Here is a 17756-nt window from a genome sequence, read left to right as displayed (position 1 = left end):
AGCGTGGATGTGATTTCTATAGCTCTGTTGGAGACCAGCATCTCATCACAAACTGGTCTCGGCTGGTTGGGCAAGCGAATCAAATCCTGGATAGCACGACCGAAACTATTTCAGTTTGAGACTGGAGACCCTGCCTCACATCTCAGTCATTGGGGCACGTTCAATTGGATGCATTCGATTCAATTCAGCTCATATGTGGAAGGAACAGGGGGACCAGTGTTGAAAAACAGCTGAGGTTATGAAACGAATGCTTGAGAGGGCCATGCAAACATATGGGATTTTATCCATGGCATCCTCTCTGTTGGAAGTTTCTGGGAGTCACTGGTCTCTCCCACACATTGTCTTTATATGCAACTTACAACCCAGGATCACACCAAGACTGAATAAAACATGCAACAAATTCTACATTTGCATTGCAGTGCTGATTGGAGGTTACTCAAGGCAGAATGACTCATTCTGTGGGTCTTGCTGATGCTGGAGGCCCACTGTGTATGACATCACCACATGCTACTCATATGCACTACTTGGTGCATTATTAATTAGGAGACTTTCCTCTGAGTGGTTAAGTGGCAGTTAAGCTCCCCTGGCTCCGTTGCCTCCTTGTGTTTTCCGTCCGCTGGTGTCATACTTGTATCACTAGCACACCACTATTTTAAAGGTCTCACAAAAGCACTGGTGCAGAAAAAAAGTCAAAATTCTGATACAAAACAAAACATTAAAATAGTATTTAGAGCTGCTACAATCCATATTTCAAATGACTCCTTATGACAAACTCAAAGAGAAGCTCTACAGAGCATGTCAGCATTTCAGGCAGTGTTTATTTGTCTGATAAATCCATTGCGGTAATATATAGTATATCACTGGAAATCAGTTGTTTTTTCAGACAAGTATTCCTAACATTGCTCGGAGTGCAATAAAAGCACTTCGAAATTCTAGCAGAGTGTGGCTGATTTGTTGTGTTTGGAGGTAGGAAAGTGGAGCCACAATGCCATTGGCCAGTTAGCTCAGAAACTACAGCTACTCTCTGTACATGTGTCTGTGTCTGTGTTGACCTTTTGCTGATTGTGAATTAAGTGTCGGTGAGTGCTTCAAGTTCCTGGCCTTTGAAGGTTATACGGACTAACTGCCCAGCTCTGTTCACTACTGGACCAATAAACAGCAAGTACACAGGACAACAACAATCTCTCTGTCTCATGCTCTTTCCCTTTTTTTCCCCCCAGACCTCCTGTATCCTTCTATCTTTCTGAACATGGGATATCTTCACACCCACTCCCTAGGAGATGGAGGGATGCTGAAAATGAAAAGAAAAACAATTAGTAGCGCTGATGGGTCTGTGTGAGGTAATGAAATTGCGTGTCTCATTGTAGCGTGTAATGGAGAGCAGTTTGAAGTTAATTGAGGGGAGATAGGACACTGGGCCACTGTCTGCCGGAGTATTGTAGCTGGGCTCAGGGTTTATCAGTGAGAGAATCACTGAAGCCAGAAAAAAAACAATTCCTTATCAGGCCTCACAAATGGGAATTATCTTGCTTTAACAGGCTAGATAGTGAGATCAATTGTTATTGTAATTTAATTCATATTCTTTTCATTACTTTCTGGGTCAGGTTCACGGGTATGAAAGCACCATTCAAACTAAGCGTTTCAACAAATCCATGTCCAAATGTGGTGACATTACTATTTTATTATTATTATTATTATATATTATTATTATTTCTTAAAAATGTATTTCAGTACCTTTCCTGAAATGTAAAATGAATATTCACTTCAGTTTAACATTATACATTTCCATCAGCAGCAAAAATCAAAGCTGAAGTTTCTATAAGGTGGCTCGTAAACCTTCAGAAACTTTGCAGTCATGGCTCTGACACTCGGGTAGTTTTCAAAAGGAGACAGAGTGCCACCTTCTGGTGGAATGACTGAATGACTGTTCACCAGCTTGTACTAAACATCCTGATGACTGTGGCTTGTAATTAGCAAGCATAGCAATTAAAAAAACTGCCTAAGGATGGTAGAAATAGCTCAAATAAAGCACATGAGTTCTTGAACCGGCAATAGTAAAAGGACAACATTTGGTGCATGAAAAGCCTCCTGGTTTGAAATTATTTTAAAAAGCCTTTTCTAACATGCAGTCCCATATACAGTATTATATTTGGACTTATGATGCTAATCTTGTGCTTTTTTATTTTCTTTTTACACAACCCAGCAATGATTGATTTGACCCTGTTCTTCCTAAGAATTCCTTCTAAACTTTAGTATTCTCAGATCTGAGCCACATTTTTCATGCCTAACTGGTAGCTGGGTGTTGAAACACGCTGCATGCACACAAAAGCCAGACGAAGGATAAAGAATGGAATAAATCCTCTGGTTTGGGCAGATTTAGGGGTTAGGGGAATGAAGAGTGTTGACAAAAGACAATTAAACGCAGCTTGCCTACAGTATTGATCATGTCTCCCTGATAGGCAGAGCAGAACCACAGCACCTGTATTCATTAAACAACCTGTTTAGCAACCATGCAGCGGAAGGAGAAGTCAGGCTCTGTTTGTGAAACGAAGCGCCACAGGCCAAGAAACACCTGCAAGATTGCACGGAAACTTTTCAGTGGAGCGTGACGGAAGCAAGGAACAGAGAGGAAGGGGGAGGACAGCTCATGACCTTGTCTTGTGAAAAAGGAAAAGGCGGAGGAAAAGAAAGAAACAAACAAACAAACCAAAAACAAACGCTAACAAATATTAAATTGGGTGTGTTTATTGCAATAATAATTTGAATGCGTGAAAGGTCATTTATTGCTTTATTGCTTCATAAACACTTATTCACTTTTGAGGCTTGAGGGTGAAATGTTAACAAGTTTGACTTGTCCCTGTGAAATTAAGAAATGCTTTCGCAAGTCAGATGATTCAATGAATATTAAATAGACGGCGCACCATGAGGCCTAATTTGTTTTGATAGGCTTGTTTTATTTCAAAAGATTGAGAAAATTGCTTTAACCTATACCTTTGCTACTTTACATTCCACAGAAGGGAGTTCCACTGCTTTCTTTCACCCTTCAGTGGTAACTCTTCATTCTAAAAACCTCATTGAAAATAGGTCATTTTCCAGCAGACAGACTATAAATGGCAGCTCCTGTAAAAATGTGCCCATAAATAGTCAGGGGATTTAAAATGCAATGTTATAGACCTACTTAAGCAGTTACGTATGTCCTCAACATTCATGTACCGATGTAATTTACTACTATAATTATCAACGAGGTTCACAAGCAGTCAATCCTCTGTAGTATTTTGAAGGCCATACATTATGTTCTGTACGAGCAGTAGAAAAGAAATCACATGCAGAGTTTAGATATGCCAAAACATCCACATGCACTTCAAAGCTACAAAAGAGTGCTATTTATATTCCTCAGACTGCAGAAATAGACCATCAACAGAAAAGCTCAAAGATTTCAATTAAAACCTGAGACATGAATGAGAGCCTGTAATCTGGCCTGTTTTCCCACTGGTCTCCATCCCTGATGACCTTGACCCTACACTGAATCATTGTACACTGCCCAAGACAGCAAAAAAGGACAAGCGGCGTGATCTCAGTTGTCCTCATTTAATTCCCACATCTAAGGGAAGGGAGCGAGTATATGAATGAGAGCTCAATAAAAGAATAAGTGCTAAAGCTCTGACATGAGGGAGAGCTCAGTGTCTGCCCTGTCTTACCCAGTGTTATCTATCAGCCGCGACCTTGACCTGCTGCTACAGCTGAGGACATCCCCAGGGACTGCAGACTGTAAAGACACAAGCAAACTGGAAGGAAGGCAGAGAAGATTTTCATATGCCATTGACTGACCTATTCGTAGATGAAAGGCTGCAGCGTAGATTGATTTTCTTTTTTTTTTTTCAGCAGGGGTGACCTTTAGGTGCAAACCTGGTATAAACTGAACTCTGACAAAAGGTTGCTTGAACTAGGATGTGTGGGTGGAGGACAGTTTTTCAAGATGAAGGGACAGAAGTTTTGCAAGGGACAAACAGACTTAGAAGCATATTTTTTTTCCAGGGGCCATGTCCAGCTCTGTCATGTACATGTGGTCTGACCACGTCAGAAGTGTTTATAGTTGTTCTGAATGGCCACACATGAAGGCGGGGTTAAAAGCCAGCCATCATAGTGGGGGATGAGACATGATAATTGTTTAAATAAGGCAGGAAAACTTTTTCCTATCAAAAACCATTTCAATTTTTCTAACATCCTTTGAGGGCCATAATAAATTATTAAACATATATATCACACTAACTTCTAAATTCCATGGCTGGAACTGCTTCTCTTTGATGAGGCATCTGATCTGATGTCAAATGGTAGTGATGATGATGATGGTACTTTGGTTCCCTCAGTCTGGAGCGGAACTGAGTCTTTGCAAGAGTCAGTTTTGAAAAGAGCTGCCCTCAGGAGTATGTTGTCCCAAACAGAGACAGAAACTTCAGCGTATGTCTCCTCAGAATGGGAAAATCCTCAGGGCTAACATACAACTATAGAACTCAAGTAGAGGGAGGTTACTGTACCTAGCTTTGAGCTTGTTTTTGCTTTGCAGTTCAATGATTTAGTGTGGTGGGTTGTCAGGCACCGTTTTTCAGATCATCTCTCCTGGAAGGCATTCATAATGATGCACTCATTTGTACAGAAATCAATAGTCAAAAGTGACACAAATAGATGTGTCAAGAACGGCAAAAGGCCTGGCAAAGTGGCCATGAATGTTAGATTATTGGTTTCAGAAGGTTTCTGAAATTGTTGAGCGCAGCCCCCAAGCCAACATTGGACAGGTTTGGGAGGTGGGTGTTTCCAAATCTGTTTGACCAGCCCATGCATGCTGACCCCTTCACTCCCACCCAAGTGCAAATGGAAGATTACTTGTTACATATTACAGACGGTTCATGCATGTTCAGCAGCTGATCAAAATCTGTAACTTCAGACTTTCTTAATCATTTTTTGTCTTAAGCAATATTTAATGGTAAACTCACTCTCCTAAACAGAACATGCAGTAGGTCACGCTCTCTCCTTGAGATTTGTAAAAAGTACAACATGGCTATTGCTCCATTTTTCCAAAATAACATTCTTTCGCTTACTAAGGTGTTCTATTTTTACCTACGACATGGCAGAGGCAGCAAAGGGGAGATTCAAAACGCAAACACAGGCTTATTAACTGTTAGTCATGGATCAGGGCATCTGTAGAACACAATGATCCATGGAAAAGCTCACAGTATATTGCTTTGTCTTGGCCCCTTGTTGCTCTTTCTCTCGCTTCCTCTGTACAAGGTTGATTATTAATGGATCCTTTATTTGTCGGCGGTAGGAGTACAAGTATTGATTTATGGACTTATAGGTATGTAATTGGGCAGCACTGTCTAACTGATGATTTCATACCATCACATTTTACACATCTGGGTGGGGCAGAAAGGCTACACTGGTGACTGTCTTGGTTACCAATAAGATCCATCATAATGGTCTACTCAAAGGCAGATATCTTGATAAAGTGACTTGAAGTCCTTATCAATAGACAGACAGATGATTTCTTTCTAGTAATTATCATAGCTGTTACTCCCAAAAATGGAAGCCTTTGGAATTCATTATACTTCACATGCCTAAGGGAGAGATTGTACCATTTACTAGAGTGGTGTTGTGCCAAATATGTGCACAGTAAAAGGAAATAAGTAACTGAGGGTGAGAAAACATTAACTGAATGATTTCAAATATATTTATTTGGATAGCTGTGTGTGTTGCTGCCTTGGAGTGCAAATACTGAGTTTTGGCAAGACATTACAGAGCAATACACCTGTTTTACTTCATGTTCAAGCCTTTCAAAATATCAGTCCCTGCTGGGCACAGGCCTGTGTAGGTCAGTTTATAGGTAACTCGCTTCCTGTGGCATTAATCACACGCCTAACACTGGGATAAAACCTTGATTATCCTTTGAGAAATCAGGCTGTCTTTGAGGACAAATATAGATTCTCTCTCTAGTTATTGTATTGCCTTGTCTTTGCCAGTGAGCACAAAAACTTGTGAACAGTTTTTATACACAGGTACTATGTACAGTAGTATTTTGTAACTGCTCCCTAACAAAGACCCTCTTTTAGGTTGGACAGGTTAAAAGCTCTAATATTTGTCTTAGGCCACCCTCTCTATTGACACATACCGATGGGGCTACAGGAATGTCCCAACAGGTGGATCAGACAGTGGCTCTTTCTTGTCACTCTTTTTCCACCTGTTCTCAGTGTGCGCTGCTCTACGTACACTAAACATATTCTTGTGGACTCTTCGTGAAGCCTGTTTTTCCAAATATAAGAAGTCACAATGTACACATGCCTCATTGTGTACTTTTCAAGAACATGGATTGCATATGTTAACGCTCTTAATGACTCATCTTTTTGATTTATCTTTTCTAAGCATGTTGGAGTCAGTGGATTCACTCTGATCTGCAAATTTACTTGTTGCCCTTTTACTGCATGTAGAGGATAATCAGCTTTGATTGTCTTAACAGAACACAAATACCTTCGCACTAATAGCTTGTTCAGTAATGTTTTGAGATATACATGTTAGGAGCTAAATCCTTCATAATTAACAGTGATTTCTGTTTCTGTAAGGCTTTAAGGTTAACAGTTCTCAAGAGGTTCCGTGAATATTATTTCTATTTCAATAATCTTACCCTCATCTGATAACGAAGACATGCTTTTTAATCACAGTAATTTGTTCAATGGCTGCAATCCTTTTTTATCACTGAAACTGCCAACAGATTATTAACGTGTATGTTTTGGGGACAATGATTAGCTACAAACTACAACACCATGTTTTTTCTTTCTACCTTTTTGTACCCAGTACAATCTTTGAACACTTGTAGACTGCAGACTTTACATGAACCATTTGACTTTTCCCTGGTACCTACAGCAGGCTCAAGTGGAGAACTCAAGTGTCAAAATCCCACATGTTTTGTACTTCAAAACCATTAAAACTTTACCTCACTATGTCCAATAACCACTGAAAATCTCTAATAGATCATTTTTGGCCCTTGCCAAATACAGCTTTTATATGAGCAATGAGAAGTCAATAGAAGACACTCAATTGATGTGTTAAAAAAAAACATACATCACTTTTTGAAATCATTCATTTATTTTTCTTAGCAATGTGGGATCACCTTGGTCTCTGTGATTTCTCTGACTGAGCAACACTAAACCCTGACCTTGCCTATCACTATTTACTGTAACTGTGTTCGCTGCTGTTGCCACTTTTGGAATATTTTCACACCACAGACGTAGTCCAACCCCTTTCGTGTCTTCCTGTCCTCCAGTCTTGTTTCTCCGCCCATTGCTGGAGTTACCTGGCCAGGGAACGGGTTATAAATGCCTAAAGCCTGTCGCTCTGCTCTCAGAATGACACAAGAGGGCCCACACCTCTGTGCTGGCAGTGACGGGATCACATAAGCTGCGTTTCCACAGAGAAGCTCCACAGCAGTTTCTGCTCATCACTCATTCTTCAATTCATCAAAGAGAGAGAGGGTATTAGCAACGGGAGAGCGGCTGAGAGGCTGCCGTTAACGGATCAGCCATGCTTGGAGGCATCCACACAGATTTGTTGGTCACAGTGACTCTCTTCTTTCTAACTCAGACAGGGACTCAGTGCAGGTGGGACTCAAGAGTATTCAACTTTTAACTGTCAGATTATTTAAAATATTGTTGTTCTGGTCATGTTAATTTTGTGAACAGGATCTTGTTTTCAAATAAATCAGGTATATTATTAATTCATGGCAATCGTTCTGCTATTTCAGGGCTGACAATGACATTTCATTGGTTACTTTACCAGACTGGAGGGCAAACTCAGGTATGAAGACCTGTAGATGCTCCAATAATTCAATGTGACCATATTGTCTTAACAATCAGGATTGAAATCCACATAGTGAGAGAGATATATTGCTATTTATGACTCCTTTCTTTTCTTTTGTAGAATATGTCACACAGTGTTTCTTCGACAAACAGAACAATCCAATATGTGACTGGACAAGGGGCCAACAAACTTCTTCTGCAACAGGTACAGAAGATAATATTTACTGCACAATAGTACAGCAATGGATTTGATTAACTAAATGAAATGAAGAAATTGAAAGCCAAATTCTAATGTCATCAAGCTCGGTTACAGTTCAATTCAGTTATGAATTGAATTTGGCACACAGATCATTTGACTGAGGCAACCTTTAATTGTGTCCCACCCTTTTGGAGGGGATGTGGAACACCAGGCCACAGTTCTGTTTTATTTTCTACAGACAGGCTGTGACTGTGTCCGTGCCTCGCTGCCTATCACTAATTGATCTGAAGCAGGCTAATAATCTTTTATAGCCTGGTGCTCTCCCAGGGGCAATCAAAGTAGAGGGCCTGCACTTAGGGTTCAAATTTAGCACAAAACACTCTAAGCAGCTATTTTGCATTTAATGATAATTGCACGACAACAGATGTACTTCCTATTTTATTACAATAACAAAGACGAGGGACTGGTCTGCTGTTTCCAATGTGATTAAAATTATGATGCAACATAAAAGCTCATTCCTAACCTGTGTAGTTAAAAATATACTTTACCATTTATATTGTGTGATTTAAAAAGAACGGAGTAATGAGGTCACTGAATGTATACTTTAGAAAAAAAGTGTTAATGTTGGATCGATTGAAAAAAATAGTTTAGTCACTTTCTATTTTACGGATGAAAGCCACTTGTGTATTAAATTGTCTTACTGGCCTTTTCACCTCCAGAGGATGTTGCACTAAATATTTTAGAGAGTGGTCCACTGGGGCTGGAAGGCGAGGCTTGTCTGGAGTTTTGGTACTTGCCCCCGGTTGCAGCTAAAGGGTCAGAACTCCACGTTCTGCTAAAAAGTAGCGCCGGTCTGGTGCAAATCTGGACATCACCTGCCCTCCCCAGGGATTCCTGGAGACAAGTGTTTGTCCCTTTGAACATCAATGATGCAGGGACTCAGGTAAAATGGCATATAACCACACTTTGCAATTGAACTTCATTGGCAAATTAAAACATAGTGCATTTATATATTCAAAAAGATCATCTGTTTTTATATCAGGTTGTATTCAAAGCAGTTCAAGCAGTGTCCACGGAGGAACAGGTCGCATTTAATCGGATGGGTGTCAGAAGAGGCTCATGTGGTAAATATTCTCTTACTCTTCTTTTACAACAGCCTACGTTTTGGTCCTATCAGTTAATGAAAAATGAAAACTCATTCCATATTCAGGTACAAAAGGTGATGACAATGTGTGTGCAAAACCATTAAACATTACTCTCATAACACAAAACTGGATAAGATCCGATATCACAAAACCCACTTAAGATATAAAAGACTCTTTAATTTACCATGTTTCATAAGTTCACAAGTCTAGTAAGGTGGTAGGAATGTTTTTCAAAATTATTATTTTGACATAATAATAATAATTCATTAATGTTACTGATCCGTTATTCCTAGCCAGATGGTGTTATGATTATAAAGTGATTGATTATGCGGTCACATCCCCCACAGGACACCAGTGTGAATCGAACACAGAGTTATGGACAGATGAGTCCACCCGCTGCTTCTGTTCTGTTGGCCAGCTCTCCTGTTCTCCCTATCGGTGCCCTACGGGCCAAATCTGTGGTCCTCAAAGAGGACGCTCCAGTGGGATTTCTGCCTCTGGGACGTGCACCATGCACAGTAACACAGACTTCAGCACTTTTGATGGAGTGCTGTTCAGCTTCACAGCACCCTGCACCTACACATTGGCTAAAACCTGCTCACCCACTGAGACCCTGCCCACGTTCAGTGTGGAAGTGGTCAATGAGCAGAACGGGAACTCATCTCTGCCAACTGTTCAACGGGTCATTGTGGAAATAAGGAACTTCAGAGTGTCCCTCCTGAAAAGGCAGACACACCGGGTTGTGGTGAGTTACTTTAACCTGAGATACAGATTTAAGGAGGTAGTTAATGTGTTAATAGCATCTGCCAATGTATGTACAGGTGGCAAATGCTAAAATGTTATGCTGCCACACCACCCTGTTTCATTTACAAAGGGAAAGCAGCTTTGAATGACTGTTAAACTAATGTTAGAATTCCTTGGCCTAAAGATCCCAATAATCCTTATCATTGACATTTAATGTTATGTCTTTGAGTTTTCTTAGCAAAGCTGTTTATCATAAGACGTGACATCACATGGACAGTATGAGTATTTTAAATCTTTCACAATTAAAAGAGATAGTGACTCACAGACCAAACAATCCATAGCCTGTTTGTGTATTTTTTCCCCCTTTAAACATATACAGTATTCCTGTTCCCCATTTAAAACATTGCTCCCTAAACTTCAAAATAATTTAAGTACTGCCTGTACAACTTCAGTCTTGTGGCATCTTGCCATTATGCTGTAATGAGTGTTGAGCTGTGTAATGTACTGGATCAAGCAGTTCCCATATCTGCAGCCCATTCTACTGATAAACTGAGTTTATCATTAAGTGCACTGTTCAGTGGCATAACATCCTGAATGCATACAGGGCTTATCAGCCTGATCAATTCTCAATATACACCATTTATCACCAGAATGCCACTTTTTAGGCAAACTGCCAGATAGAGTAAGACCATATTGCTGATGACAGCTGGAAAGGAAGTCTAAAACTTAAACTGTTCTTCAGGTTAATGGGGTCTGGAAGAAGCTTCCACTGAAACTCAGCAGTGGTGCTGCTGACATCAAGAGCAACCCCGCTGCTGTTATACTGGAAACCAACTTTGGACTTTCCGTCATATATGACAACACAGGTGCTGTCCATGTCAACTTGCCTCCCACTTACTCTGATCATGTCTGTGGCTTGTGTGGAAACTTTAACCAACTCAGAGGAGATGACTTCAGACAGCCCGTTGGCACAAATGTCCAAGACGCTACAGCTGTGGCTGAGAGCTGGCAGACTGGACAAACCACCGCCTCCTGTGAAACCTTCCTAGTACCTCATCAGTGTGACCCACTGAAGGAGGCCAAATATGCCAGTGAGCTGTACTGTGGAGGTCTCCTCTCTAGTACTGGGCCCTTCGCTGACTGTGAATCAGTTGTGGGAGCAGAGAGCTACTTCAGGGGCTGTGTGGCCAGCATGTGCTCTACTCATGGTGACCCAACGGTGTTATGTGAGACATTACAGGTTTATGCTGATATCTGCCAGGAGGCTGGAGTTGCTATACCCATATGGAGAAACTCTACATTCTGCCGTATGTTGCTTTATCTCTTCCACCTTTAGTTTCTTTGCCCGTGTTGAGGGAAATGGTGTCAAATAATGACTATACAGTAGGTAATAATACAATAACAGTTACGGGCATGCTCTCTTCTCTTTCCTCCCTTCTTAGCCCTTCAGTGTGGTGAGAATAGCCACTTTAACTCATGCGCTGATGGTTGTCCCGAAGCATGCTCTAGCATGGATACAGCTGGCTCCTGTGGAAGCTGTGAGGAAAGATGTGAGTGTGACTCTGGCTTCAAACTCAGCGGGGGAAAGTGTGTCCCAGCAGAGGACTGTGGGTGCTGGTATAGTGGAAAGCACTATGAGGTACGAGGGGTAAATGAACAGGGAACAATTTCATATTCACCTATTCGCTTCCATATTGCTAGAATTTATTCACACAACTCCCTTTTGCCTGCAGAAAGGAGAAACACTGTTGGAAGGCGAGTGTGTGCAGCAGTGCAGGTGCATGGGTGATAATGACATGCAGTGCACAACAATGCAATGCGGAGAAAATGAGGTTTGTAAGGTCAAGGATGGGGTCAAAGGCTGCTTCCCTTTCAGTCCCACCACCTGCAGTGTGTATGGTGATCCACACTTTATCACCTTTGATGGGATGGCTTATGATTTTCAAGGAGGCTGCAGTTACACCCTCACTACCACATGTGGAGGAGAAAGCTCAGTACAGTTCACTGTGACTGGGCACAACATGCATCCTCCGCTTCAGAACGTCACCTTGTCCAAACTGGAAGCTGTGGCTCTTCAGGTTGAGGGTCTGAACCTCACTATGAATCAGAGCGGGGAGGTCTACGTAAGTATGAAAAGCCCTTGTAATTCTCTATATAGCAAACTATCCAAAATGCAACTCTTTTATAGCATGTAACAAAGGTTACAACAAAGGAGTGTCAATCTGTTAATGACAGCGGCCAATGACTTTAGCATCATCACACCAATGTTTACAGGGGTCAGACATGTATCTCTGGGGCCCTTTGGGGCCTTAAATAATACAAAAACTAAAAACTGACCCACTTAACTTTGCCCTGAACAAGCAGTTGGTAACTAATTAGTTGTACTAACTATCCCAGTATAAAAACTAAACAAAACAGTGCTGTTTCATGTATAAACTCTAAACAAATGATAGATTGTCCTCTGTTTAGGTGAATAATGGCCGTGTCGGACTCCCCTATTCCAACAATGGCACATATGGCTCAGTATGGGTCTACATGAAGAAGAACTATATTATCTTGGAGACAACCTTTGGCCTCAGAATGATGATAGACGGGCAAAACAGACTCTTCCTGCAGGTGGATGAGAGCTACAAGTATGAACTGTGTGGACTGTGTGGCACCTACTCTGAACAACAGGATGATGACTTTGTAACACCAGGAGGCCAAAACGCTACTGGGCCATTTGAGTTTGGTGACAGCTGGAGGGTGCCAGGCAATAATGAGTAAGTTATTCTATTATACAGGGTATCTGCACACATTTTAGTACAAATTACATGAATGGTGCAACATTATAGTACCTCCAAAAGGAAAAACATATTATTCAACAGCAGATGAGAAAATTCTTTTTCTAGCCATCCTAGCACTACTTATATTCCCACCAGCCTCAGCTGTTCTTGTGTTAAGTGCTAATTAGCAAATGATAGCTAACACATTAATCTAAGATCATGAACATGAAAAACATTATAGCTGCTCAACCAGCACCTTAGCGTTGTCATTGTGAGCATGTTAGTACACCGATTTAGCTCAAATCACCACTGTGCCCCAGTGCAGACGTATCTGAAATATCTTGTGTGTAGAGGTAGTTGTTTGTGCTTTACAAAGAGGTAAGTAATAATCCATTATCATGCACACAATCTCACAGCATGGCTTGAGTGGTTAGTTTATTAATAACCAGATAAAAACACAATTACCATATTGATTACTACCTAATTAATAGTCTAAGGTTTGCTTAGTCTTAAGTGACACAATAAATCCAAATCCAAATGTCTGGATCTTTATTTGTTGTCTAAACATTGTTCTCCAGATGTATTGCCCAGCCAAATGAACCCAAAATCTGTGATTATGATGAGGAGAATGACGCCTACAGTGAGTGCTACACACTGCTAGGGGATGCCTTCAACCCCTGTCATGAACACGTTCACCCAAGCATCTACCTCAATAGTTGTGTCTTTGACTACTGTGCCACAAGTGGTGACCAACACACCTTGTGTGAATCTCTGAAGTCCTATGCAGCAGCATGCCAGGTGTCAGGAGTGGATCTTCCACCCTGGCAGGCAGACACAGCCTGCGGTGAGTGTTTGAGTCAGTCGTGGTTATTCTGTGATTTCTGCAAAATGTATGTGTAATGACATTGCTTGTGACTAAATATCTATTTTTTTTAACAAAATAAAATTTGATTAATCAGAACCAAATCCCAGTTAGATTAAGTCATTCAGTTTCATCTCCTGTATTTCTTACTTATTGATTCTCTTATCAATAATATCTTCAAAACTCTCCTGCTTTTTGTTGTAATTATGACACAGCCCATTGCATAAGGCAACTGCCTAGAGCCCTGCCCGAGTTCACCTATTTTTTGTTTGTTTGTTTTATCACTGGATAATCAGTGTCATGGGCCAATTCATAATTATTTCCCAACCAAACATTACATTTGAATACCTTGTCTCCAAAAGCTGTGGATTTAAAGATATCTTATATATAAATGCATTTAAATACAATTGATTAAACTTGGTTATGTATAGATTGAATGAAATCATATTTTTGTGGATGATTCATTTAAAAATAAATTCGTATTTTTTATATGGAAATTAACCTCCAGATAATTAGCTTGTAATATTACATAATCCTTTCCATTGTGTTCATATGCATTTTCAAAGCCTGCCCCCTGAATTGCAACTTCGAAAAACATCTGTGTGGGTGGAGGCAATTGATAAAAGACAGTTTTGACTGGACAAGAAATTCAGGACCAACGCCATCAAACCTAACTGGCCCAAACCAAGATCACACCACTGGAGGTAAAACTCAATGTCAGGCCCTGACATCACATATGTTGTGTTGCTACATCTTATTATTTTCTTTTTTTTTTTTTTCATGTTTATTGTGCTATTTTCAACATTCCTCTAGCTGGTTTCTACATGTTCATTGAGGGAGATAATGTAAACCAAGGAGATTCAGCCCGTCTGTTGAGCTCAATGTGCCATTATAATAGCCCACTCTGCCTGCACTTCTGGTACCATATGTATGGTTCAGCTGCAGCTATGGCCATCAATATCTACCTGCTCAAAGACAATAAAACAACCAAGCTCTGGTCAATGATGAACAACCAGGGACCAGTATGGCATCAAGTATATATTGACATCAGGGTATCTGGTCCATTCCAAGTAAGTCTGACAATATACAACATACTCACAATGTCTGGGCCGACAAGGTGCTGTTTGAATGTTGCAGACATTTGTTGCAAGGACTAATGATCTTATTCTGTACAGTGACACATTATTTTTTTCTACTACCTCGCTCAGATTATAATGGAAGGAATTCGAGGCTCTAATGCTCAGTCAGATGTGGCCATAGATGACATTTCCATTCACCTTGGCTCATGCTCAGGTGACATTCAGCAAGGAGGTGAATATAAAATTGAATGTGTAATTGAGGATATACTGTATTATAACTTTAATGGTTAGATTTTTAATGGTGCAAATACATTAAGGACATACCAGATTTGTCATGGTTTAAACAAAGTCGATAATCGTTTCATTTAGACTTCATCCCTGGCCTGGTTAGTGGAACTGAGCTTCCTTACACAACTGCAGAAATCCTCCTCTCTCACCCAGGTAAGTGCAGAGGAAGCAATATTTTATGGGCCATTTGTTTCTGCATCAGATATCTGAAACATGGTTACATATTAACATTTGTGCATAGGCCAATAAATACTGAATGTACTATTTTAATAGCAATTGAAGTTAAGGCTTATCTAATTTTTCAGGAAGTTGCATAAGGGTTTCAATACTTGTTTTGTGTTAATGTTTTGCAAATGTTTCCGTTGCAGTCTGCAATATTGACTGTAGCTTCGGCAGCAACCTTTGTAGCTGGAATCAGATGATCACAGCTTTTGACTAGACATGGCAAAATGGTTCCAGTGGTGTAGCTTAATAATGGTTTGAAAATTTTGAAGTTATCAACCTTTCTTGTACTCTTGCAGATATGAGTGGTATTGTGACAAATCCTCTAAATCCTGATGGAAACAACACAGCTCCAAGTGTCCCTGTTCCGACCACTGCAGCTCCCATGCCTCCTCTGGTTAATGTTACTGTTCAGCTCCCTGTAACAGCTCAGCCCCCTGTAGCGAATGTCACCATACCTTCCGTAATGGAAGAAACCACCAACTTAATTAATGAGGACAATGTGACTAAACCTTCAGGTAACAGACCACCATCACATTCAGGTTCAGTGCTAATTCTATAGCAGCACCATAATTTATTCTTTCCACATCCAGTTTTCGTGATTTCAGAATTACTGCATCAGTGATCTAAAGACATGTCTGACCTTTGTTTCCAGTGTGCCAACTCCACTGTAATTTTGAACAAGATCTATGTCAGTGGAGTCAACTTCTTGCTGATGTTGTTGATTGGACAAGGCATAGCGGCTCCACTCCTACTATGATGACTGGCCCTTCTTCAGATCACACCACGGGAGGTAATTAACTTTCTGACACAAGCCAAGCAAAACCGTAGTTTAACTGTCGGGGATAAAATGAACAGCACACTCTTCACCGATCAAACACAGTTACACCTATAACTGGAAAAAAAACTATTGTTGAAGCAGTTCTTCCTTGTCAAACCAGAATGGTAGACTGATAAACACTGTCTGACCAAGGGTTCCTGATGTGTTTCATCAAAATAATATTCTTTTTCTTTTGCTTTGTCCTCCTGACGATGTGCCTGTAAAGCTACTGCTTAGGATTTTTTTTGTCCTTTAAGTGTTTAAAATACATTTACATTGTCAACATTTAGAAACCAGTTTGAGCTGCAATTGGGCACGCCTTCATTTTAAAATAAAATGAGAATGCATAACATTATCTAAGAAAATTTGCTTTGCATTACTTTAACTTATCTAACACTTATGTTCTTGATCAGATGGCCATTATCTTTACATCGAAGCAAGCAGCATGACATATGGGGACACGGCTCATCTTATCAGCTCGGAGTGTTCTGACCTTGGTCTTCAGTGTCTGCAGTTCTGGTACCATATGTACGGTTCATCTGATACAATGGGCCTCCATGTCTACTTGCTCCAGGACAGAAAGGCTGACGCCGTTTGGTGGAGGAGGAATGATCAAGGAAATATGTGGCACCTGGCTCAGGTGGACTTGACAACAACTGGAACTTTTCAGGTGAGTCACCAACCAAATATGTTTCTCCTCCGAGACTGTCTTAAGTTAGAAACTTGCACAGCAAAACATTAATGGTGTACTAACTAGAACAACAATCTATATGCCATGATAGGGATATTGTGCCCTGTATAAACCTCTGTACTTAATTTTAGATCATTTTTGAGGGCCGACGAGGTTCAAATGATCACTCTGATGTGGCCATAGATGATGTATCACTTCATCATGGGCATTGCGCAGGTGATTCTGTCCTACTGGTACATACAATTTATACACAATTTTTCTCATAACTGAAAACTGATGCGACTTACTTGATGTGAAATCTTGTTACAGATCTGGCTAAACCAACAAGCCCTACTTCCACAACCTTCAATCCAGCTGCAACAGAAGGTCCAGAGCTTCAACCTGCACACAGCTCAACTGCTACACAACCAGAAGCATCAACTTCATCAAAATCACAGCCACCATCGACCTTCACAACAACCACCGCCACAACAACCATAGCCGCAACTGATTGTGACCCACAAACCTCCAATCCTGATCTCCCAACAAGACCACAGCTACCAATAACATCAAGCCCAATAACAACAGCTACAACTGGTCCCCAAACAACAGCTAGACCACAGCCTCCAGCGACAGCCAATCCACAACCACCAACAATAGGTCAGCCAGAGTTACCCACCACCGCTCCACCACAGCCATCTACAACAGCTAGACCACAACCTACAACCACAGCTCAACTTAAACCACCAACAACAGCTCAGCCACAGTCATTAACAACAGCTGGACCACAACCTATAACTACAGCTAGACCACAACCGCCAACAGCTCAGTCACATCCATCAACAACAGCGAGAACACAACCTACAACCACAGTTCAACCAAAATCACCAACAGCTCAGCCACAGTTAACAACAACAGCTGGACCACAACCTCAAACTAAAACTCAGCCAGATACAAATAGAACAGCTAGGCCACAACCTACAACCTTAGCTCAACCAAAACCACTGACTACAGCTCAACCACAGTTTCCAACCACAGCTCAACCACAGTTTCCAACCACAGCTCACCCACAGTTTCCAACTGAAACACAGCCACAAACAACAGATAAACCACAAGCA

The 17756-nt window shown here is 40.9% G+C and overlaps 1 protein-coding gene across 1 annotated transcript in view; it reads left to right on the top strand.

Annotated features, from left to right (window-relative positions):
- The window catches only part of LOC121614879 (zonadhesin), a 41368-nt gene that overhangs the window by 19419 nt on the left and 4193 nt on the right, over positions 1-17756 (top strand). The window contains exons 2-15 of the mRNA XM_041948969.1: positions 9536-9933; positions 10675-11239; positions 11375-11571; positions 11666-12049; positions 12402-12694; positions 13276-13541; positions 14126-14263; positions 14373-14629; positions 14768-14852; positions 15448-15666; positions 15804-15941; positions 16382-16638; positions 16791-16875; positions 16969-17025. Of these exons, the coding sequence (XP_041804903.1) occupies positions 9536-9933; positions 10675-11239; positions 11375-11571; positions 11666-12049; positions 12402-12694; positions 13276-13541; positions 14126-14263; positions 14373-14629; positions 14768-14852; positions 15448-15666; positions 15804-15941; positions 16382-16638; positions 16791-16875; positions 16969-17025 (3339 nt within the window). The remainder of the gene's footprint in view (positions 1-9535; positions 9934-10674; positions 11240-11374; positions 11572-11665; positions 12050-12401; positions 12695-13275; positions 13542-14125; positions 14264-14372; positions 14630-14767; positions 14853-15447; positions 15667-15803; positions 15942-16381; positions 16639-16790; positions 16876-16968; positions 17026-17756) is intronic.

This window comes from Chelmon rostratus, chromosome 12 (genome assembly GCF_017976325.1).
Source record: "Chelmon rostratus isolate fCheRos1 chromosome 12, fCheRos1.pri, whole genome shotgun sequence".
Taxonomy (NCBI): Eukaryota; Metazoa; Chordata; class Actinopteri; order Chaetodontiformes; family Chaetodontidae; genus Chelmon; species Chelmon rostratus.
The sequence above is the reverse complement of the archived record's forward strand: the minus strand, read 5'-3'. Positions and strand labels throughout refer to the sequence as shown.